The sequence below is a fragment of the Carcharodon carcharias genome, chromosome 7 (genome assembly GCF_017639515.1).
Source record: "Carcharodon carcharias isolate sCarCar2 chromosome 7, sCarCar2.pri, whole genome shotgun sequence".
Lineage (NCBI taxonomy): Eukaryota > Metazoa > Chordata > Chondrichthyes > Lamniformes > Lamnidae > Carcharodon > Carcharodon carcharias.
The window spans coordinates 132,430,210-132,453,864 of NC_054473.1; the positions used below are offsets into that span (position 1 = coordinate 132,430,210).

At 39.2% G+C, this 23,655-nt stretch overlaps 1 protein-coding gene across 2 annotated transcripts in view; it reads right to left on the minus strand.

The window, feature by feature from the left end:
* Nucleotides 1–8,503: 8,503 nt before the first annotated feature.
* Nucleotides 8,504–23,655, minus strand: part of nfatc3a (nuclear factor of activated T cells 3a) — a 158,841-nt gene continuing 143,689 nt past the window's right edge. For both annotated transcript variants that reach the window (XM_041191395.1, XM_041191397.1), the window contains one exon: nt 8,504–11,922. In XM_041191395.1, the coding sequence (XP_041047329.1) occupies nt 11,801–11,922 (122 nt within the window). In that variant the 3' untranslated portion in view covers nt 8,504–11,800. The remainder of the gene's footprint in view (nt 11,923–23,655) is intronic.

Below are 23,655 nucleotides of genomic sequence, written 5' to 3' on the forward strand. Positions count from 1 at the left end.
AAACTAATTTCCAAACAATGTGCCTTATTAACACAACATCCACTTCGTGCATGTTTCGTTCTTCACCCAAATAAACCTCAAAATGCTTTAATCTCACCTCTCACATGGTTTTCATTCCTTTTGAATTCTAGTCTTGTTCGTATCCTTTGCTTTCAAGACTTTGAAGACCAGAGTCACGTCTGTAATTTAAAAAAAAAATTATTCCTCAGTTAAAGACTAAAAAGTGGTATACCAAAGACATCCATAACAGGATTGATGCTTCACAAATTAGATCATGGTACAGTCTAGCAGAAATTCTTCATGATACAAGTTACAATCTAGCACAGTCCTTATTAACCCTGATTCACCAAAACAAGTTTAAATTTGCATGTGATCTTCTGCATACAAATGGAAAGAGATCCTGGCATTGACTTAAGCTGGAACAATCACAGCCAGGTGAAAAATACGAAGTTGTACCATTGGTAAATTGTGTGCACCTTTCCCTAATTCTGTTGGTTTATGCTTATAACTTACTTTAAAGTACCACAATCATTATTATATTTCACAAATCCTTTTCTGTAATTTCCTTTTAAAATTAAACTAAAACAAAACTGCAAAAAATATTCCAAACATAAACTCCCCAATGAGTTTTACAGGACTAAGATAACAAGCAACATGCTATTGCTTGATTTGGCTTGGTCGACATGTGACATGTAAAGACTCCCAATTCAAAGCTTTCAGTGAACAGTTAATCATCATGCATTTACTTTTCCACCTTTTCCAATAGTCATCCATTACCTACAGGCTTTAAGATTCCTGTTCCATGAATCCACACTTTACCTTAAATTTCATTAACATTTCCTTATTTCATCCACATTGAATAACATTTGGTTCTGTAAATCTTTACACAGATAACCTGGCCACATAGCTTTATTAATGGTGGGAATATAAGTGACAGGGCTTGTGCCTAATTAAGAAGAATGGAGAAACTTAAAAGATTGATACACCTTATAAATGTACATAAAAAGATACAGAAAAGGTCAATCCAAAACATCACTTCAAGTTAGCCCAAAACAGTAAGGCTTACACCAATAACTTGCATTTATATGCTGCTTTTAGCATAGTAAAATGTCCCAAGCAGTGTTCCCTCTAATTTTTCTTGGTTGTGTGCAGGCTGTTTGTTGCCCTGCGTGGTCCCTTTAGGGACCATGTTGTGTGGCCATGCTTGCACACATGTTAAAGGGAACGTTGGTTGTGTGCAGGCTCTTGGCATGGTATGTTGCGGATTGCTACATGGTCATGTTGCTTAGAGGGGACAATGGTCTCAGTAGGTGCATTGGCAAACAAAATTTGACACTGAGCCACAAAGAGATATTAGGGCAGGTGACCAAAAGCTTCATCAAAGAGGTAGGGTTTAAGAAGCATCTTAAAGGAAAGTGAGGTGGACAGGTTTAGGGTGGGAATTACACAACTTCGGGCCATGGCAACTGAAAGCATGGCACTAATTGTAGTGATTAAAACTGGGCATGTGCAAGAGGCCAGAATATGAGGTGCACTGAGACTTCGGACAGATGTTAGGAATCATCAATACATTGAATGGATTTTATAGGTCAGGTGGTGGGAGTCAAAAATCATCAGGAGGCATCAAGGCTCTGATAGATGTTATAGTATAGAAGAGGTTCTGTAAGTGTCAGATCTCACTGCTGTCAAATTGGCCTCTTGAATATTGTGGGATAGATTTGCTAACAGCACTGTACATATATAAAATTTATTTGCAATTCAGTCATTCTGGCTGGGAATTTTCCAGATATTAAGACATGTTAAGTATGCTTTTACCCTGCTGGCTTGTCACCTGAGCCAAGATACAAGTACGAGCTGTGGCACTTCATTGTTAGTGGTGCACAGAAAAATATCTCTGTTGAGAATTTAGCACCCCCAAAAGCACTGTCAGGTAAATGGGACATTAGAAGCAAAAGACTTTCACAATGGTTTCTAAGAATAACTAACTTTTCCTTTGAACGTGCCAAATATTTGGAGTCAATTACTGGGAAGGTGGGGTTGGGTACTCTTGTGGACTTTTACTGCTAAATTTTGAACAAAAACCTGGAATACAACTGAGGCATAACTATAGATGGAATCCAGTCATAGCTGCTTTCTCTTTCATTTTTAATTTCTTTAAAGGCCTTAAATGTAAAGGGGTACTTTCTCAATCTCACACCTCAGCTAGGAAGCCACATGAAGGAGGTGATGGGATGAGAAATTAACCCTGCAGAATCTTGCCAAGAATTTTAAATCCTAAAGATGGCCATGTGGTAAAAACCTATTGCAGCTGGATTTTATCTATCATAACTCTTTTGCACTATTAGCAACATTTCATAATTTGATATTGCAATTCAGGATCCTTTTCTTCCCCTCGTTTTAACATTTTTCAATAACATCTGAATAATGCCTATGGGTTCCAGCTTCTTACTCAGCTCTAACACAACCAAACCTGAAATGGTGCTCTGTATCTGGGATGACTCACATACACAGGTGCCTATTGCACCATGTTTCGGTGTCTTTTGGTATTGTTGCCGAAAATTGGTGAGGTTTCACTAGTACCATGCTTTCTAGTCTTACTAAACCTTGATGAGGCTTTGCTTGCCTTTGACAGACTTGAGCTAGTCATTATATCTTAATATCAAATCTTTTATTAGTAAATATTTACAAAGATCTCAGGGTAAGCACATGGTATTCAGGACAGACTGTTCAGTTCCTAGCTCTGTCAGAGCCTCTCAGTCATGCGACTACTGATGTCACAGTTACATCATTAAATCATCATGGTTTCATTAACCCCATTACTCTACACACCATACCATGAATTTTACATAAATAATTTTTTTAAAGCACAGATTTTGCATCCTTTCCTCTTGCTATTACCAAGAATTGTTTCATTTCTTCAATCACCCAAAACATAGTTGTGGTGGGTCGAGCATTGTGGCTACAAACCAAGCTCTTTATTTTAAAATTTTCTCCCATTACTGCTCCAGGCATTGCCTCCCTGCTAAGGTATTCTTTGCCAGATACTCAAACTCATTGTACCATTAAATTACCTGAATTTGGATAGGCCTAATGTTTAAAGTATGGAACATAGCAGGAACCCAAGATGTAGAAACTTCTAAAGCATAGCTCATGAAATTTTGTTTTTTAATGACTGTGCAACTACATCACTGTAACTCTTTCGAGTACAAACCCGTTTCCATCTGTTTCAGATGAAGTTAGATTGTTTCATAGTTTTGCCATTGTGAGATTTGAACTCTTGATCAGCTGCAGTGCCAGATTGTTTCATAGTTTGCCATTGTGAGATTTGAACTCTTGATCTTGGGGTTACAAACCCAGTACCATAACCACTTGGCTATTTAGGCCAAGCTACATCACTGTAACTCTTTCGAGTACAAACCTGTTTCCATCTGTTTCAGATGAAGTTACATTGTTTCATAGTTTGCCATTGTGAGATTTGAACTCTTGATCTTGGGGTTACAAACCCAGTACCATAACCACTTGGCTATTTAGGCCAAGCAACACATTTCCATCTGTTTCAGATGAAGTTACATTGTTTCATAGTTTGCCATTGAGAGATTTGAACTCTTAATCTTGGGGTTACAAACCCAGTACCATAACCACTTGGCTATTTAGGCCAAGCTACATCACTGTAACTCTTTCGAGTACAAACCCGTTCCCATCTGTTTCAGATGAAGTCACATTGTTTCCCATTGTGAGATTTGAACTCTTGATCTTGGGGTTACAAACCCAGTACCATAACCACTTGGCTATTTAGGCCAAGCAACACATTTCCATCTGTTTCAGATGAAGTTACATTGTTTCATAGTTTGCCATTGAGAGATTTGAACTCTTAATCTTGGGGTTACAAACCCAGTACCATAACCACTTGGCTATTTAGGCCAAGCTACATCACTGTAGTCCTTGCCACTGAGGACATTGATTAACTAGGGAAACAAAAAAAGTGTAATTACTCAAGTTGCTTCTAAATGCTCTCTCCAATCAGCTGAAAAATAATGGAACTTGGGCACAGGATAGTAACTTTTCTAAATTATCCTCCAATTAATTGTATTTGCAACACATGGGCAGCAAACCATTTTCAATACCAGGGTAAATTTGGAAAATTGACTTACCTGAGTTACCATAGTCCACTGTAGATTCAGTTTTTATTTTCTCCAGTTTCATAGTAATTAACATGGGATGTCACAGGTTGCTTCCAGGTGTTTACTTCTCTTTTCTAGCAAGCAATGCAAGGCAGGCAGAAACGACAGAGTAAAATGTTAACCTCACGTTTGTGGCACAGACATGGATAGCACTGCACGTTAGAAGTTACAGAAACTTGGCCCTACTGGGTCAGTATTCCTTCCTAATTTAGGCATGTTGCAACTAATAATCCTACATTTAAAATCTTCTAAACATATTAAATTGAGACAAGAACCATGGAAGACTCCAACATGTAAAATCAGCAAACAAGTTACAAAGATGCATTTCAATGTAATATTGTGAATATTTGATTCCATAATTCATGTGATTTAGAGGTTGAACTTATAGTTTTAGGGATTTAAAGTGTTAAGTGTAGATAAGTGGAAACACTTGGTTGAAGAACTGGTGAACTGACCTGGGGTGATTGCAGTTCAAACGTTAACCTATGTTTATTTAATGAGGGTAGGATTGAAAGTGAGAAAACTTAAACAATGGGTGACCCATCTTTGAGATTGTGGCAGGGACAGGTGGTCTACAGTTAGGACAATAAAGATTTGGATTGTTTTTATCTCTGTGTTTAATTGACTGCCACTGCTCTTCAAGAAATGCCTACCTCCTCGAAGAAGTTCTGTTCCTCTCTGCGACAAGATTTCCGGATCTCTCTGTTGCCTTGTTCACCTTCATTGCTTTCCATTTCTCTCCTAGTGTTTGACAAGGTGTTTACTAAAACCCGCTTTCACAGCCATATCTCCTTTCTCAGTGACTGTCTCCGTATGAGACAATGCTTCTATCACTGCTTGTTTGTCCCTACAACCACACCAACCCCCTCCACCTCTCTGTCTCTCTATCTCTCCGCCCCCCACACACACACCTTAAACCAGCTTATATTTCAGCTCTTTCCTGGACTCGAACTCAAGTTCTGTCGAAGGGTCATGAGGACTCGAAACGTCAACTCTTTTCTTCTCCGCCGATGCTGCCAGACCTGCTGAGTTTTTCCAGGTAATTCTGTTTTTGTTTTGGATTTCCAGCATCCGCAGTTTTTTTGTTATTATTATTCATGTTGTTGCCAGATCAAAGAAGCTAAAAACACTTTTATAAATAAGGGAGCTACTTGGTGGGACCAGCAAGTCTGGAGGGCTATTAACTCTATTAGAGATAAATTAGTCATGTGGATCACAGAATCAAATGGGTTGTTTTGCAGGTAAAAGATAGTTAATTTACATTTGTTTGGAACATGCCAAGTTGCCACGCAGATGGGCCATGAAGGTGAGAGAAGCTCTGTTGTTTACTTATCTTTGTGCATTTTTTAAATCAGTAAACACAAATGCAGTGAGGCCCAAGCTTGAGCTGAGAAGTCCACAGTTCTGGGGTTTTGAAGAAAAGGATCACTTGGCCAAAAGTTAGTGGAAGGACCCCCACGTGGCTTCAACAACACTCAAGAAGCTTGACATCATCCAGAACAAATTGGCCCGTTTGATTGGCACCCAATCCACCACCTTCAATATTCACTCCATTCACCAGATGCACAGTGGCACTAGTGTGCACCATCTATAAGTTCCACTGCAGCAACTCACCAAGATTCCTTTGACAGCACCTTCAAAACCCACAACTTCTCTCACCTAGAAGAACAAAGGTAACAGATGCATGGGAACACTACCATCTGCTAGCTTCCCCCCAGGCCACACACCATCCTTACTTGGAAATAAATCGCTGTTACTTCACTGTTGCTAGTCAAAATCCTGGAGCTCCCTTCCTACCAGCACTGAAGGTATGCCTACACCATGGATGGCAGCAGTTCAAAAAGGCCTCTCACTGCCACCTTCTAGGGCAATTAGGGATGGGAAATAAATGCTGGCCTAGCCTACAACGCCCACACCCATGAAAGAATAATTAAAAAAATTCAGTGAACAGTTGGAAAACTGAGGAGAAATCAAAGTGAATTCCGGAGGGCTGTGGTATTCTTGATTGGAATTCCAAAAGGAAAAGTGAATGAATCCTCAAGATCTCATAATGTATTATGAAACTTTTGGGTGGAATTAGGAAGTGAAAGGGTAACTGGGTTTATAGTCTAAGTTTTGACAAACTACAGTGTTAAATTAGTAGAGTTTGCTTTGTTTAATTTTTTATATAAAGTTTTTGTTTAAAAATGTGAAATTTCGTGACGTGGTTCTTTCAGTTAATTGCTGGGTGCTTGAGTTTCTCTTTAAAGCTTAATGGTCTCTTTGGGGATCATAACAGTAAAGAAATATGAAATAATATATTTTGAAAGCAATAAGAAATGCAAGTACACCTTAAACGGTAATATTTTAAATGGTACAGCGCAACAGAGCAGCCTTGGCGCAGATCATGGGTTACTAAAGGTGGCAGTTCAAATAGATAAGCCACTAATAGGTCAAACAGAACTGTATCTGACATAAAAAAACAAAGGCAAGTAATCATGCTGAATTTGCACAAGAGATTCATTAGGCTATAGCTGAAGTATTACAGTTTTGGGCATCTCTATAGGAAGAATGAAAAAGGCGCAGGTTACATTAAAATGCACATTAACAGGAACAGGGAGAGGGTTAGTTATTGAGAGGTACTTGAGAAATTAAGGCTTTTTTGCTAGAGGTGAGGTTAATGGATGATCCAATAGAGGTTTTTATGATTCTGAATTATAATGATAGGATAAACAGCAATATATTGTTTCCATTGGTCAGCTAGATGTCAACAGAGGGGTCAAACATATGATCATCACAAAAAAAATTAAAGAGGAAATTAGAGAAAGTGTAGTTTTAGAATCGTCAGCATTTGGAATTCTCTGCCACAAACCGTTGAAGTAGATTTCTAGTACATTCAAAAAAAAATTAGATTGGTGCTTGAAAAAAGTATTGAATATTACAGAAAGGGATCATAAGAGTGGGATGAAATTAGTAAACAGTGGCATGACCTGATAGCCTATTTCCATGCTGCAACATTTCATGAGCTACACAGGAATGGAATAATCTAATACATTTTAGATGCAGAATTTGTTAATAAACAGGCTGTTATGTTACAGTTTTAAATACTTTACCACAATAGCCATAACATAGGTGGCTTTTTGTGAGCTTAATGCACAATATTGGAATGTAGTTAAAAATGGAGACACCTTACTTTAGTTTAAAATGAAACAGTGGAAATTACATCTAGAATTTTATACTTACAATCAAGTACAGATCTGAGGCAGTGACTTGTAAACAACATTAAAACATCAACAACTTGCATTTATCTAGCACCTTTAATGTAGTAAAACATGTCAAGGTGTTTTGCAGGCATTAACAAACAAAATTTGACACCTAGCCACATCAGGTTAGATAATCAAAAGCTTGGTCAGAGATGTGGGTTTTAAAAGAGTGTTTTAAAAGTGTAGCAGCAGGATAAGGCAGGCCGCCAATGGTGGAGCGATTAAGATCAGGAATGCTCAAGGTGTCAGAATTGGCATAGCACAGAGAACTCGGGACTGTAAGGCTGGAGAAGATCAGAGATAGGGAGGTGTGAGGCCATGGAGGAATTTGAAACCAAGGATGACAATTTAAAAATAAATCTAAGACATTGCTTAACTGAAAGCTAAAGTAGGTCACCCAAGCACAGGTGAGCAGAACTTTGTGCAAATTAGGATACAGGAAGCAGAGTTTTGAATATACTTAAGTTTGCTGGGCAGGAGTGAGTTGGAATAGCCAAGTCTAAGGGTAATAAAGGCATGGATGAAGTTATCAACAGCAGATAAGTCAGGCAATGTTAGAGGTGGAAATAGGTGGTCTTAGAGATGGTGCAGATATGTGGTAGGAGGCTCATTTCAGGGTCAAATATAATACCAGGGATGAAACCAGCCTGCTTTGACCACACACGGTTGCCAGGGAGAGAGACTGAGTCATTGGCAAGGGAATGAAGTTTGTGACAAGGACACAGAGTTTGCAGCAGGGATTGAAGACAATGACGTTCCCAATATTTAGCTGCAGGAAATATCTGGATGTCAGACAAGCAAACTGACAGTTTAGAGACAGTGGAGAGGTCAAAATAGATGTTGAAGCTGTTGTTGTTTAGGACATCACCTGAACCACTTGGTCAAGGGCAATCTACTCTGCTATTTGTTATTTTACTAGTAGCTTACATATTATTTATGCAAATGTTAAAAACCAATAATCACTATAAAAAGAATATGCATTTTACACTGAATTTGTAAAGAGTGAAATATGTAGCAATTAGAAAACAAACATTCAAACCTTCTGCCTATATTTCAAGTAACTAATAAAAACACTCAAGGTTGCACATCTTACAGTTTATTTAAACACTATGATTTAAGAGCCTAGGATGCAAGTTCTTTCATCTGTATGTCTCTCAACAGCACAGCAATCTTAAAATTCCTTACAAAATTTTAAAATACAAAATGTACATGAAATTACAAGGCTCTGTAAACATCTGCAAAACAGTTGACTTAGCCTGTAGTAGTTTTGCTCCTTCTACAAAACTTACAATTGTTGAACAAATTCAACCATTAGGAATGACATCTGTTTTGAGTATCAAAAATAGAGTTTTAAAGCAAGTGTTCACAACAGCAAATGAAAGTTTTTATTCTTTGGTTAAAAAAAGGATGGCAGTTCCATTGACACAGTAATGTTTTCCAAAGGATGAACATATTCCACTGAAGCCAGTTTCAGTTCCAAATTATACAATCCTATTCCATCCTTTTTGTAACTAACATGATTATACTTCAGTACCCTCAATGTCGTTTATTTTACTAAAATGCAACCCCAATTCATTGAAATTTACAGATTTTTTTCTCTTGTAGTTTTTCAACACAATAATAATTAAGGCTTCCTTACAGCTTTCCAAACATTCTATATGAGTCAGGAAATTTTTTTGAAATACACAGAGGAGTACAGAGGGTACCATAAATATCAGCTTATTTTATGTGCATGCCAACAACAGGTCAAAACCCCAACGTGCTCTTTATAAAACTGAATTTGCATAGCCTAATATGTCTGTGCTTTTACAACAATCGGTTAAAACAACTTAATTTCATGAAGTTGTTTACTTTTACAATCCTATGAAAGATTTAAAGCAACAAACTGCAGTTTTATTAAGACCCTTGTACGTAATCCTTGACAAAGCAGATACATAGACGAAAAGTGGTTATCCACAGCCAAAGATTTTTTAGGATTTTATTTTTTAAAAGCAGTTCTAGACTTTCCTACATCTTCAGGCGTCAAGGTAATTTGAAGGCATCAGGAGGTTCAGTGCATAGGATTTTCTGGGGGTTGTACGGACTCGCATACACTAGTACAGTACAGCTTCATAAGTCACTTCAGAGGATTTACAAAGAAAACTCAGATGATGCACCAGTCATTAGAAACTCCACATGCTATGATATCCAAGGTCAAAAGCTAAGGCAGGGAAACAGTTTAAGCCTTTATAGAATTTTTTATGTTATAAGTGCTAGATATATTGCAAAATAAAACATGCCTGAATATATGGTACTGGCTCAGTATAGGAAAATGAAAGCAACTGAACCTTTCACTATTGCATAAGCTCTATCTAACATTAAGATTGATACTCAGCTCAGAGCTTCCTATTCTGCAGAGCAGTGGCATTAACAAATTAACCTGCTCAGTTAACCGTTATTTTTTAGAATAATGGTTTTAATGGTGCCTAACCAAGCAATAATATAATTGTAATTTGGCAGTTAAAAGGTTGACCTTAAACTCATAAAAGCTCACAACATAATGACTCCCAATTAACTATGAATAGGATTTTTCACTGGCCCCACAGCAATCTGAATTAAGCTCAAACTTGTGCTTTTCTTTTGTGTTGAGTAGTAAAATTAAACATTCTCATGTGTTCTTAGATTGCTCATGTATGGTGCAGGTTAATTTTGCATTTAACAAGCCGTTTCTCTAGCATTACAGGCAAATAAAAACAGAATTTATTATGCTGGCAAAAATAAAAGCAACCTTTGATTCACCTTTTATATTACCTCATCCCCTGCCTCATTCTTTAAAATGCATTTATGCTATTTCATAAAACAGCCTTAGAGAGAGTATTCTGCATGAAACAGATACAAACTGGCCTAATAATAGCTACATACTTTAAATTTCATTTGTTTTTATTTTAAATACTTAGACTGGTATCCTGTATCAGTGACAATTGCATTGTTTTCATAAATACTTAAAGATTAGGGATGCAATGGGACGATTTGATAAGGTGACAAACATGATTGCAACTATTTATCTGCCAGTCCTTTGTAAACTGTATTACTTGGAGTTGAATGAAAAACACAAACAAGATGTCTCTCAATTATATTCCACTGTACCAAAAGCAATGCTATATAAACTCTAGGTACAAATACAATCATATTAAATGTAAACCAGAGTATATCTTGTCTATGCCATCCTAATCATTAGTCAAATTACCAGTATTGCTGTTCGAATGAAGCACTAGTTTTTTTTCCCAATGCCCCGTTCTGCACTTACAGCTTTTATGACAGCTTCTTTTAGGACCTGCTTGATGATGTCAGCCACTGGAGATATAAGTGTCACATAGGGTAATGCAAATGACCAAAACACTTCAAAAATGCTTGAAATCCTCTGCAAACTGCAGTCATTTAACTTATTACATTTCAATGGCTTCAACATAAACCCTGTACATAGAAAAATGTATTTATTCCAGGAGCCCTATTACAAAATCCATCAGCTCTAAGAAAGCATCTGACAAATCCTAAAAGCTAAATTAGTAAGGCGCTTGTATTTGTGCTAACTTGAAGTATAGAGAAACATATCGACAAAGTTTCAAAAACTTCTTGAATTTGGAATGTTGTTTCCCAGCCACCCACCCCCTCCACCCCAAACCACATATTTCCATGATGGAATGGTCTGTCGAATCTACAAGATACCATTTTAAGTTTTGAAATAAATGCAGTACCACATTTGGCTTTGATTCCTATTAACAAATAATTGTTAGTCATTTTGGATTATGGCTTCCATGACATTGGCTACACTGGACAGGCTTCTTGTCTCTGGAAGTTTTCATTTTCAAGAAACCTTTTGCACATCCTACATGTTTAAGCACTCTTCAGGATGACAGAATAACAAATACATCACTACTTACAGAATTTAGTTTATCATCTATTTATATTACCACCTTATTAAACCCCCTTTTTAGCTTAAAATGAGTCCTATTTACAGTAGATACAAATCACTTTAACTGTGATAAAACACTATTCAATACTATTTCATTTAATCTACTAAAGGAGAGTCACCTTTAAATGTATTCCTAAAGTAGATTAAAGTCGCTTATGTTTCCTCCAAAATTCTTGCCTGTTGCAGTGAAATGCAGGCAACAGGAGACAGACTTGTAGAGCATTACGCTGTAGGACTGACACCGTATTGTTCACTTTCAGAATAGAACTGTAGCACCTCTTGTAGGAACTACGCAAGGATCCACTGTTCCAGTTTTTAAAAGGCCACAATATTGGAAGCACAACAAGTTTGTTTAGATGGGGTGGGGGGAGGCGGCTGTGGAAAGGGTTGATGTTCGGCAGAATACGTGGTGTTTGTAGTTGACATCAGACTCCCTCAGGTATTCCACTATCCAAAGTTCCAGGACAGACACACTGTGATTGGGCATGCATTGCTGCTGCACGAGATGTTGGAATCTGTGACATGTCTCTTCCTATAATTTCATTCACTGGCAAGAAAAGGAAAAGAAAAATCAGAGCATTTCTAGGCATAGATGATAATTAAGGCGTACACATTTCCCCAATCATAAAGTCCACTAAAACCTATTAACAGTTGTTATGATACAGCAAGTTGTATTTGCCAGGCTGACCAAATCCACAAGGAAACTTGGCCACACTATCACAACTGTTTTGCAATTTGTATTTATTACGAGAAAGTTTGTGCATTGAATTCAGAAGTAATGAGCCCACTAACACCATTAGAGATTTATAAAATAAAGTGAAACATTTATTAATAAAGAATTAAAACATACACAAGATTACAGTTACACTGGTACTTAATATTATAGCAAATCCCAAAATGCCTAATTAACCTGACACACCCCATTTAAGGCAATAGTCCAAAACAGATTTTAAATTTAGATAGGCAATCCAGCAAGGTTACCACAGGCACTCACTCTATATTGGAATTCCAAAGGCTTTTAATACAACTTTGGTTACTGGAACAGCAGACTTCTGCGAAGTGGCTAGAGGCTGTTTCCCCAAGTCTGTTTCACATGGTGTATCTTTTAGATCTTACATAGCCACCCCGATACAACCTTCCATCCTTGTTTAAATATATTTCTTCCTCTTTAATCCGTAAATCCCATTGTTCCCACATGTCTTTGGAATTTACTTTTCCAATAATATAAAAATCATTCATGTTGTCCATATGGCCTTTTCCTTTTGAGAAAAATAAACCTTGCCCTATTTATCCTGTCAGTTGTAAAACTTTATCATGTTTCTTTGAAAATCCAATAACTTTACCCCTTATCAAAAAATGCAAATTTCATTCACACCCTATCTACTGACTTTACCCTAGCTCACTCATTAGCATTTCCAATACCCTTTTTACACCTAACTCTTGTGATAATTTCAACCTTGCAGTCTGTCCAACTCTAATTTAATTAAATCAGCCACAAAGACAGGGCCATCCATACACACACAAACATAAGCCTACTTTAAAATACCCCACAATAATATTATGAAAAATATGGTAGCTTTGTGACATAGTTTAAAAACTGAAAATTGGAAATATAGCCTTCAGATGTATGCACAGGAATATATATTAGTTGCTCTTCAATTTTAATAAAAAAAAACCTTTATAAAAGTCAGATTATTACATAATTAATTTGAACACTTTTTATCTATACCTATTTTAAATATTATTTAACAACAGCAATTGCCATTGACATCACTGGTAGCACTCCATTGAAAAAAAACTAATTCCAACAATACGAAAGATGAACTGTTATCAGCAAAGTCATCATTAACCCAGAGTTCTGTATGTTACCCCTGAGCTCTGTGACAACACCAGGTGGTCAGAGAGGGAGATAGAGCGTGGGGTGGGGGGGCAAGCGCTGGAGGTACATAGAGCGCGGGGGGGAGGGAGGATCGGGGAGGGAGGTGGGGGGGTGGGGGGAAGAGAGAGAGAGAGAGAGGGAGGGGAAAGAGGAGGGAGAGAGAGAGGAGGAGGGGAAAAGATGGTGGGGGAGAGAGTGGGAAAGAGAGCGAGTGAAGTGCAGGGAGAGAGAGTAGAGAGTGAGAAAGGGAGGGGATAAGGATAGAGGGAACTGTGAGAACAGCAGGGCTTTTAAGGCAAAGATATAGGTTAAGAATCCGTGATCTGTCATTTAGTTGAGAGACTGAATCTAACGAGAGGAAAAACAATTGCGGAGGTAAAGGAGACACATGAGGTGAGTATAGTGGTAAGGTTTCAAATTAATCCAAGTTAAGCAACTATAAAGTAAGACTTGTTTGATTAATTACTATAAAAACTAAAGCCAATTTCATAATTTTTCATATAATTACAATCCGTGTTAAGTTACTTAACCTTATCCCCTGGAGCTGATTAAAGTTAAATAGCCATGAATAGAAACAAGAAAAAGATTTTGAATATTCCAGTAAATTAAAATCTTAGGTATACTGAGATTTAGGTACAAACATTTCAGTTAACTCCCTATAAAATTAAGTGACATCTGAATAGTCGAAGCAGCTAACTGGTGAGTAGTTGGTGGGTCTTCATTTATTTAAGTAGTAATTTTATTAGAGGCATGGTAGAGCAGCTCTGACCCTTGGAGTATGCATCCTGTTATATTCTGGAACTCCAGGACACTTCTCTTATCCCGAAAACTATATGTGTAGCAAGTGTCGTCAGTTGCAGCAGCTCAAACTCCAGCTTTTGGAGCTTGAGCAGCAGCTGCTATCCCTGTGCTGCATCAGTGAGGTTGAGAGCGGCATGGATAGTACATTTATATGTGTGGTCACCCCACAAACTAAGGGTATGCAGATACAGAGGCAATGGGTAACTGCCAGGCAGGTAGTGCAGGAGTCCCTAAGTGTATCTCACTCTCCAACCAGTATTCAGTTCTGAATACTGATGAGAGTGATGATTCCTCTGGAGAATGCAGCCAGAGCCAAGTCCGTGACACCACAGCCGATTCAGTTCTATAGCAGGGGAGAAAGAAGATTGGAAAAGCAATAGCAATAGGGAAAACAGAGAGACGTTTCTGATGAATCCTGCATGGTACACTGCCTTCCTGGTTCCAGCGTCAAGGATGCCTCTGAACAGTTACTGAGCACTCCAAGGGCGAGGCTGGCCAGCAGTCATAGTGCTTTTGGTTCCAAAGATTTAGGCAAAAAGAAGGATGAAGGCCTGCAAGCATAGTTCAGTGAGCTAGGAAGGAAACTAGCAAGCAGGACCTCAAAGATAGTAATCTCAGGATTACTCCTGGTACCACGAGCCAGTAAGTATAGAAACGGGGCAATAGACTATTGTGAGAAATTGAGGCTATTCTTATTAATATTTTTGAGCAATATTGTGTTATTCTGTGTGTGTAAATGGTTTAATTAAGCTGGGCAAAGGTTACTAGGAGACAGGTTGTCTGGGGGTTTAAAACCATGAAAGAAGGAGGTGTTGGGTTTGAGGTACAAGTGAATAGGTTGGATTTAACACTTGCATTTTTAGATAAGTTGAGAGTTTGTTTGAATATCAAGGGAAGCAGAGGTATCAAGAAACATGCTTGCATCTTGTAGGAGTTCCATAGGTAAACAGACGAGGCTTTTTATATTTTATTGACCTGAAAGCAGAGGAAAAAATAGAAACATGAAAGATTTTATATTTGGAAGGATTCAAGTTTCAAAGAGTTGTGAGAACAATGGAACATGAGATGAAAGGGGAAAAATGAATTTTAGAGTTACTGTGGAAAGCTTAATGCAGCTGTGAGATGAAGCTGAGCTGTGAGAAGTAGCTGGTGGCTGTTAGCTATAGCTGAGCTGGGAGTGGTTAGCTGTGGCTCTAGGCTGGAAGAAGGTGCAGTTTGAATCAGCCAGTCAAGCCACAAAAGTCTTGGGCTGCAACAAGCAGTCTTGTTCTGAAGTCTTGAATCTCCACAGCAGAGTGGAAGAGAGATAGAGGTCATGTGGTATGCCTTTATTAATGCTACAGCAGTTGCTTTGGGTAATATTACTGGATTTTTATAGTTAAACATCTATAAGGTAGTATTGCCTAGAAGGTGTTTAGTCATGGGTCTGACCTAGTATGGAGCCTTCTGGGGAATGCTTTGTAAGACTAACTTTAATTGTGCAACTGTAATCTTGTGCGCTTAAGTTTTCTTTTATTCTGGTTAATAAAACTTTTACTTTTAATTTTTAAAATCCCAAAAGTATTATTGGACTTCTTGCTGCTGAGATCAGTATGTCTTCTTCTCATTTTCAGAATACAAAACAAAAGGGTATGGCCTGTAAGCCAAGTTTCTCTCTGGGATTGGGTTGCTCAGCGATTATCATCGACTGTGGTCATAATACTAGATGAATGCGTGGCTGAGGAGATGGTGCAGCAGGGAGGGCTTTAAATTCCTGGATCATTAGGACAGGTCGGGCTGGTTACTGCTGAATAGAGCCGGGGCCAATGTTCTTGCAGGGTGATTTGCTTGTGCTACTGGGAAGGGTTCAAACTAACTTGACAGGGCTGTAGGGCCAGAAGGTATTATTGGATAGGAAAACCAAGGTGCACAGAGAATTGGGAGAGACAGATAACCCTGGAGTAGGAAATAATAACGTATTAGGTGGATCAGAGTAAGAGGGAATGTAATAAGGTCTAAATTTGGTTTGTTGTGCATTTATGTGAATGCACAGAGTGTGGCAAATAAGGTTAGTGAGAACATAAGAAATAGGAGAAGTAGACTTGGCCCCTTGAGCCTGCTCCATCATTCAATAAGATCATGGCTGATCTGTTTGTAGCCTTAAGTCCACTTTCCTACCTGCCATACATAATCCTTGACCCCTTGTAGATCGAAAGTCTAACTCATGTTAGAATCATATCACTCAAGACTGAAGTTTTCTTTTACAAAATGGAAAGATTTGGCATGAACTGTACATGTGGGTTTTTTTTTAAAGAATGTCATAAGTTCACCTTGGAACTGCAAGCAAGCAGGCCTCTCCCAAGAAATCACCTGACCTATATGAGAAGGAGTTGGTTGTTTGTTGAACTGCAAAGAAATTTAATTAATGAAAAGCTGGGAGACAAAAAGGCAATCACATAGCAGAGGGAAAAAACTTAAGTTGTGAACCTGCTTGTTTGGAAGGCAGTTTTATTAGAGAACAAGCTGAGGAAAGATGGCTACCTTGACTGGCTCCCTCCCTCTACCTTGCCTACAATTGTGTGTGGCTATCAACCTGTAGTCACAGAACCCTCATCTGAGTGTAACTAGTCTGCATTTGGACCTGCAAAGCTGAGACCAGCAGTGAGAAGTTCCAGGCATCCACCGGGACCAGCCTTAACACGAGAGAACTCCAGGTCAACAGCATCAAGACCCTTTAGACTTTATCCTTTATTTTAAAACCCCCATCCTCCAAAGCCCATTTCTGCAGTGAGACTCTATATGTTTGTTCTTTGTTTGTCTGTGTGCGTGTAGGGAATTCCTTAGGAAGAGTGAGATGGCTATACTTCCTGATTACAATTGTGTGTTAACCAATACTTGCAACTTGTTAAAAGAATTTTTGTTTTTAATATAAATTAATCATTGAGTCTTTGAAAGATGCCTGATCAGGGTCTCTTTTCTTCTGGGTACTAGAGGTATAGGTACACAATTGGAGAAAATTAAACATTTAAATTAATGGTACGGCCTGCAGAGTAGTGGGACTTGATAATTTGCGCACTCCTCCCATCCTGGTCGTAACACTCAGCCTTGAATTTATTCAATAACCCAGCCTTCACTTATCTCCGGGATAGAGAATTCCAAAGATTACTGACCCTCTGAAAGGAGGGATTCCTCTTTATCAGTCTTAAATGGGAAATTCCATATTTTAAAACGGTGCCCCTTAGTTCAAGATTCCCCCATGAAGGGAGCAGAAGGGGTGGATAGCCACATGGAATTATGATGTAGTGGTGATTACAGAGATCTGGCTTAAAAAGGGTAGGACTGGGTACTAAATATTCCTGGATAAAAGATGTTCAGGAACGATAGGGGAAGGAGGAGAGGAAGCAGTATTAATTAAGGAGAACATTAGAGAGTGAGCTAGAGAGAGAGAGGGAGGGAGAGAATGCCCTAGAAGGGTCAAGGGCAAAATCTACTTGGTTTGAGCAAAGAGACAATAGAGGTACATTGCTGGCTGTATTCTATAGATCTAATAGTGGGAGAGATATAAAAGAACAAATTTACAATGAAATTGCAGAGAGGTGCAAAAACTATAAAGTAGTTATAATGGGAGACTTTAAAAAATCTTCCTAAAATCAGAACCATTAACCTCAACTTTATTTTATATCATTACCAATTTTCTTCCCTTTCTTCCTCTGTCAGCCAAGCCTCCACCCATAAAAGCATTGATTCTCTGTTACGGAACTTCTACATGGATACATGTGCTACCTATGGTACCGCTCCTAAATGGCCGCTATTTACATTGACAGCAAATGTTACCAGACTATTCAACCACTTGGCCCTTCACAGATAAGCCAGATTATTTTCTTAATCAATATCCACACATAGGCACTTTCCTATAAAGGTCAGTGAAGTGGGAAGTGATCAGGTGAGAACTCTGCTTTTTTCTCTTCATAGTCCATGAAAGCCAAGGTCTGCAACCTACTGCTTCCTCTATCAATTTAATATTCCATATAGTACAAAATAAGGGGATTGTTACCAGAAATGACAGAAACTGGAATAAACAATGATGCACAAGCAGCAAATTCTTTCAGATCTCTCTGCAATGTGTTTTGAATGCATTTCATTAATGGTAGTGTTTAAATATTAATCAAATTCTAAGCATTGTAAACATAGAGAAAGCACCTTCATTGGACTTTAAGGAACATACTTTAGATACCTAGATGAGTCTGCGGATAGTTGTATTGTGAATTGTATTTAGATAAACAACAGAGGAGTCACAAGACCATGATTAAATTTTGGTCTGGTCTGTGTGAACATGGCATGTTTATGCCACGTCCCAGGGCTTAGTATAACAGCAAGGTTGAATTCAGAAGAGCCATGCTATTTACATTAAATCCTTAGCAGCACATCTCCATGGAACTCTGTTAATTACTTTTGTGCTTATGCTCTTTAGTACCACAAATACAATCTAACTCTAATAACTTGCAGTTGTTTGTGCTCGAAAATTGAAATTTCCAATAATTTGAATTAAGTGTCTTGGAATTAAAAAGTAGTGGACTGCATATAATGACACCAATAAAATATTTAGGCCACGAAGACGATTCATTCTATGGGAAATACTTACTCTGTACTCCTTCTGCATTATTCCTTGCGATAAACTATTCTTGGTACTACTGCACTGCTTCTTGTTCTGGAAAGGGCCTTGACAATAACTGAATGGCATCGATATTGGGACAGGAAAATATTCCTGCCTATTTGTTGATACTGTAAACTATATGTTCTCCACCCACATCCTGTCCTGAACTATGTCCTTGTGCTAGGTCAGCAGCCATACAAATCATCGTTTCAATCTGTCTGTGTGTCAGGAGTATTATGGGAGGGTCTCAGGCCCCTTACAACCAAAGTTCCTCAAGGTGCATTTTTCATTCTGAAAGGGGGGTAGTCAACAAAATTGGATGTGAAGAGGCCTGCAAAGATAATGGCAGCATATTTGAGCTCTGCTACCAGCAGAGGTGGTAATCTGGTTCATTTCAGCTGGATAAGGTTTATTAAAATATTTACATATTTAAATGCTCACAATATCATCTTTGTGTTTCTATATGGGCGACTTGGGACAAAAAGACAAGTTATTTTACTAACATTTTCTTGAATAACACGGCTCAAAAATAAAAGTGACATGTCTCAATAACCTCAAAACAAATATTTTTGTTGGGACATTCCAAAAAATTTTATGTTAAACAGATGGATCATTTCAAATGCCCAATATTAATCTAGGATTCCTTCCCAGAGGGACAGCCCCATTTACCCAAATTCAGAAAACTTAATACAGGTTGATTTAGCAAACCCCATGTGTGTGAAGTACTGTTGGCGTTTAACCAGTTCACGCCGTAAAATTTACCAGTACAGAGCACTGATAACCTCTCTGCTGCATGGGCAACTGGATCACCTGACCAGATAGAGCACTGACTGCACAATTATTTGCAGCCAACTGGGGAGAATCGTTAACTCTACGACTCCAAGTCACTATATGAGCCAGACTGGTTGGCGGCAGGTGACCCTGAGCTATGGAGGCGCATCTAGGGCAGTAGTATCTGACCCAGTCGAACACAGAGCCCGGGCCCTGCAACATCCCCAGCTTTCCGCCCAACCTGGGCTTTCCTGAGCAGCAGGAGCGCGTGATGATTGCAACACAGCAGGAGGCCTAGTTACCCCTGTCAGCGAAATTATTGCACTCAATACCTCATCAAATATCTGAAGCGTAAGCGGGACATGTGGCCCAACTTCCTAGAGTGCAAACACGAGCATCATGACTGGGATTACTGCGAGCACGAGGATTATATGATGAATTTGAAAGAGTATGAGAGGGAAAGGCAGCTGCTGATGAGGAAGAAGAAAATGGAGGAGAGGCAGGCAGCGTAACATGCTTTCCTGGACCTAGAGTCATAGAGCTCTACAGCACAGAAAAAGGCCCTTCGGCCCATCAAGTCTGCACTGGCCAAACAAGTACCTAGCTATTCTAATCCCATTTTCCAACACTAGGCCCATAGCCTTGTATGCCATGGCATTGCAAGTGCACATCCAAATACTTCTTAAATGTTATGAGGGTTTCTGCCTCTACCACCCTTTCAGGGAGTGAATTCCAGATTCCCACCACTCTCAAGTGAAAAAATTCTTCCTCACGTCCTCTCTAAACCTCGTGCCCCTTACCTTAAATCTATGCCCCCTGATTATTGATCCCTCCACCAAGGGGAAAAGTTCCTTCCTGTCTACCCTATCTATGCCCCTCATAATTTTATACACCTCAATCATGTCCCCCCTCAATCTCTTCTGCTCCAGGAAAATAACCCCAGCCTATCCAATCTCTCCTCATAACTAAAACTCTCCAACTTACCTTCCTGGTAAATTTCCTCTGCATTCTCTCTAATGCAATCACATCCTTTAAACACTCAATTGCACAGATCAAGCCGAAGTAAGGCTCTGGGATTTGAACCCAGGGTCACCTGTTTACTAGGCAGGCCTTTAACCAGCTAAGCCACAGAATCTAAGGACCTCTTGAGTAGCTTGTGGTTCAGTCTCCCTCTGGGAACAGCATCCCATCTGGCTAAGATGTCCCATCTGCAGTGTGTGATGAATTTATTTTATATCTGGTGGTCCAGGGATTGTGCAGGATAGGGGAGATTGGAGGGAGTCCCATGATGGGGTGTAGGGGGAGATCACTACAGTAGTTACTCAGAAGCTAGAAGTGGTTTTAATTCTAACTTCTTCTGAGTAACTATTGCTGTAAGACAGCAAGAACAATCCGAAGTTTGAGATTTAAATTGCATTTTTGGATGGTTCCCAATGCAGGGCATTACCCATTGGAAGTTTGAACTTCCAAAGCAATTGCTGTGCAATCCTTACTTTTGGGGGAGGGGGCGCATTCCCCAGTGCATCATTGGGGTGCCCCCCCCCCGCCAAATACACTGCCCTGGAGCTTGGCAGTTACAGCCTAATTTGTGTTATACAATTACATTTGTAAATAATTATCTCCATGAGAGATTACACACATCACACATTTTTCCTTTTATTCTTTTTATACTCTGAATGAATGAATGAATGAAATAAAGTATAAGCAAACTTGGAGCAACAAGCTAGCACAATTACACAATTAAACACCTACAGATGTAAAATATAGGGGAACAGAGACAGTTCTAACCCTTTCAAAACTGATGGGTATCTCAGAAGGAAGAATTACCCTTCTGAAGGTTATGAACGTTTATCTCTTTGTAATATACATCCAGTGGATAAGCTTTTATGGATCTAGCTGGAGGTTACATAATTTTAGAATATGAAGTTATTTTTAATTTACTGAAATAACTGGTAAAATGCAAAAATGACTGCAAATTATATTTCAACAAGAGACGCTGTTTTGAAGGGCTTGTGTGGTGAAAGATAATGAATGAACCCAATAAACCACCTGCAGCTCAGGATTCTTTTTATATGCTAGTTTGCTGACTCAAATTTGCTTGATCAACAACCTCTTTTATCCTGTCTACAGTCTGCATGAAACACCTGCCTCTGCAAATGCATAGTCAAAGAATGCATTATTGTCAAAGCCTCCAAATAGTTGATGAGTGTCAGAAATATATAGCACTGAATCAATAACTGAGTAGCTTGTTAAGCTACAAGCATCGTTTTAGATAGTGGAGCAAAAATGAAACACTATTTCCTGAAGGTGAAAATTTTAATTACAATATACTTCTCAATTTAGTTTGTTCACAGTGCACTGTTACTGATGGAAAAATACTATGCACCCTCCCTGTTTTGTGCCATTAACTCCACCCTTTTAAAATTAACTGCACAGTCTATAGAGGAAATAAGCCACATTTGTGTTTCTATTCCCATGGGTCCATTTGTTATCAACTTAAACAATATTCATGATCTTGTGTTTCAGATCACCAGGTTGAAGTGAGACTAAGGACGGAATATATTTCAATATGCTTTATATTTCTGGCGTCGGGCATCATGGCGGGCATGAGCAGACAATATGGCAGGAAAGCAAAAATCGGTTTCACAACGTTGAGAAACCAGTTTGCAATCATCCGCTCTACCCATCAATGGTGGGCTGGGTTTCCTGCCGTCGTACGTCAGGAATTTCATTGTAACACATCTGCATATCATTATAAGCCGAGCACACTGGAATCATCCTCCCACGACAGATCATCCGAGCATGTCAGTGTGGTTGCACGTCGACGTGTTTCACAACTAAACAGAAGTGACGTGCACTTGGCAAGCTGCACTTCACTTGGGATTTTGAGGCTTGTTTGTCTACCAGGCTTCACAAGCTGCACAACATCAATTTTAGAGGGGCTCACAGGCAGGTCTTTACTTAGGAGGCCAGCCGTAAGGCTGGGATGGCTTTTCAACAGCTGCACGGCTATGGCTTGCTTGGGGAAGGGGAAGAAGTGTCCTCAGGCAAGACGGCATTACTGGGGAAGGGGGCATTACAGGGTGTGCGTGGGGACGTATGCTGATCTGTGCAAGTGGCCTCAAGAGGATGAGGGTTGAGGAGACAATCTCCAGAAGAGTTAAGGCCGGATGGAGATGTGAGGATGTGTGTGAAAGAGAGAGTGGTAATGTCCCTTGAGCTGGCAGTGAGTGAGATGAATATGTGATGGCCTTATGAGTGTGAGAGTTTAGAGTGATGAGGTGGTTGCCTTAGCCTGGAGGCACGGATGAGATCATTCATCCTCTTTCTGCACTGGATGGTGAACATCTTCTGTGCAGTGTTGGCACTGATCACCTCTGCCACGTCTCCCAAGCCAGAGTGGTGATACTAATGGGCTTCCTGTGGCTAGAGCGGGGGTAGAGGACATTGCAGTGAGCTCCAACGGTGCCCAGACATCATCCTAGGGATGCGTCACTGATTCGGAGGGCAGCAGTCTTTTTGCCTTTTGGGGTCATGTCTTCTGTGCAGCAGTCCTGGGCTGGAAGCACTGAGGGGTATGCACGCGGCTGCAGTTTAAATAGGGTGTCCGGTGTGGGGAAATGGTGAGGTGACGGCGTGGCAGGCGAATGAGAGCCTGCCATCGAAGTGGCATATTTCCCAGGAATGCATGATTAGTGAGGCAGGATTGGGGCGATAAAGCGTGAAATGTCACAATTGTGGCAGGTGGGTAAAATGTTCTTTTTCCTGCCTGCTACCGCATTTAGTGCAAATCTGGGAAGATTCTGCCCAAGAAGAAAGATAATTCCCTTTTCAACTCAATTCCCAGGGTTTTCAACTCTGTTCACTTTAAGATCGCAGCTATAATTTGGTTTTCGGCCACATTTTTGAAAAAAAGGTAAAATTAATAATGAATATAGAATGGTGACTTTTACAAAATTCAAAGAACACTGCTACAATCATTATATTTTGTTTTAAATATGGAACCAGAAAGCTCTCCTCATCCACAGTTGGCTTTCTCCACAACTTAATTTCAGAGCAACTACCTGTAATATAATTCAGCATTCAAAGAAATTCCAAAGTCAATCAGGATGTCAACCTACCATAGCATTATTATAATTTCCCTCTGACTAGTTGTATTCACAGCTGATTTTCAACAAATACTTCCCTAATCAAAC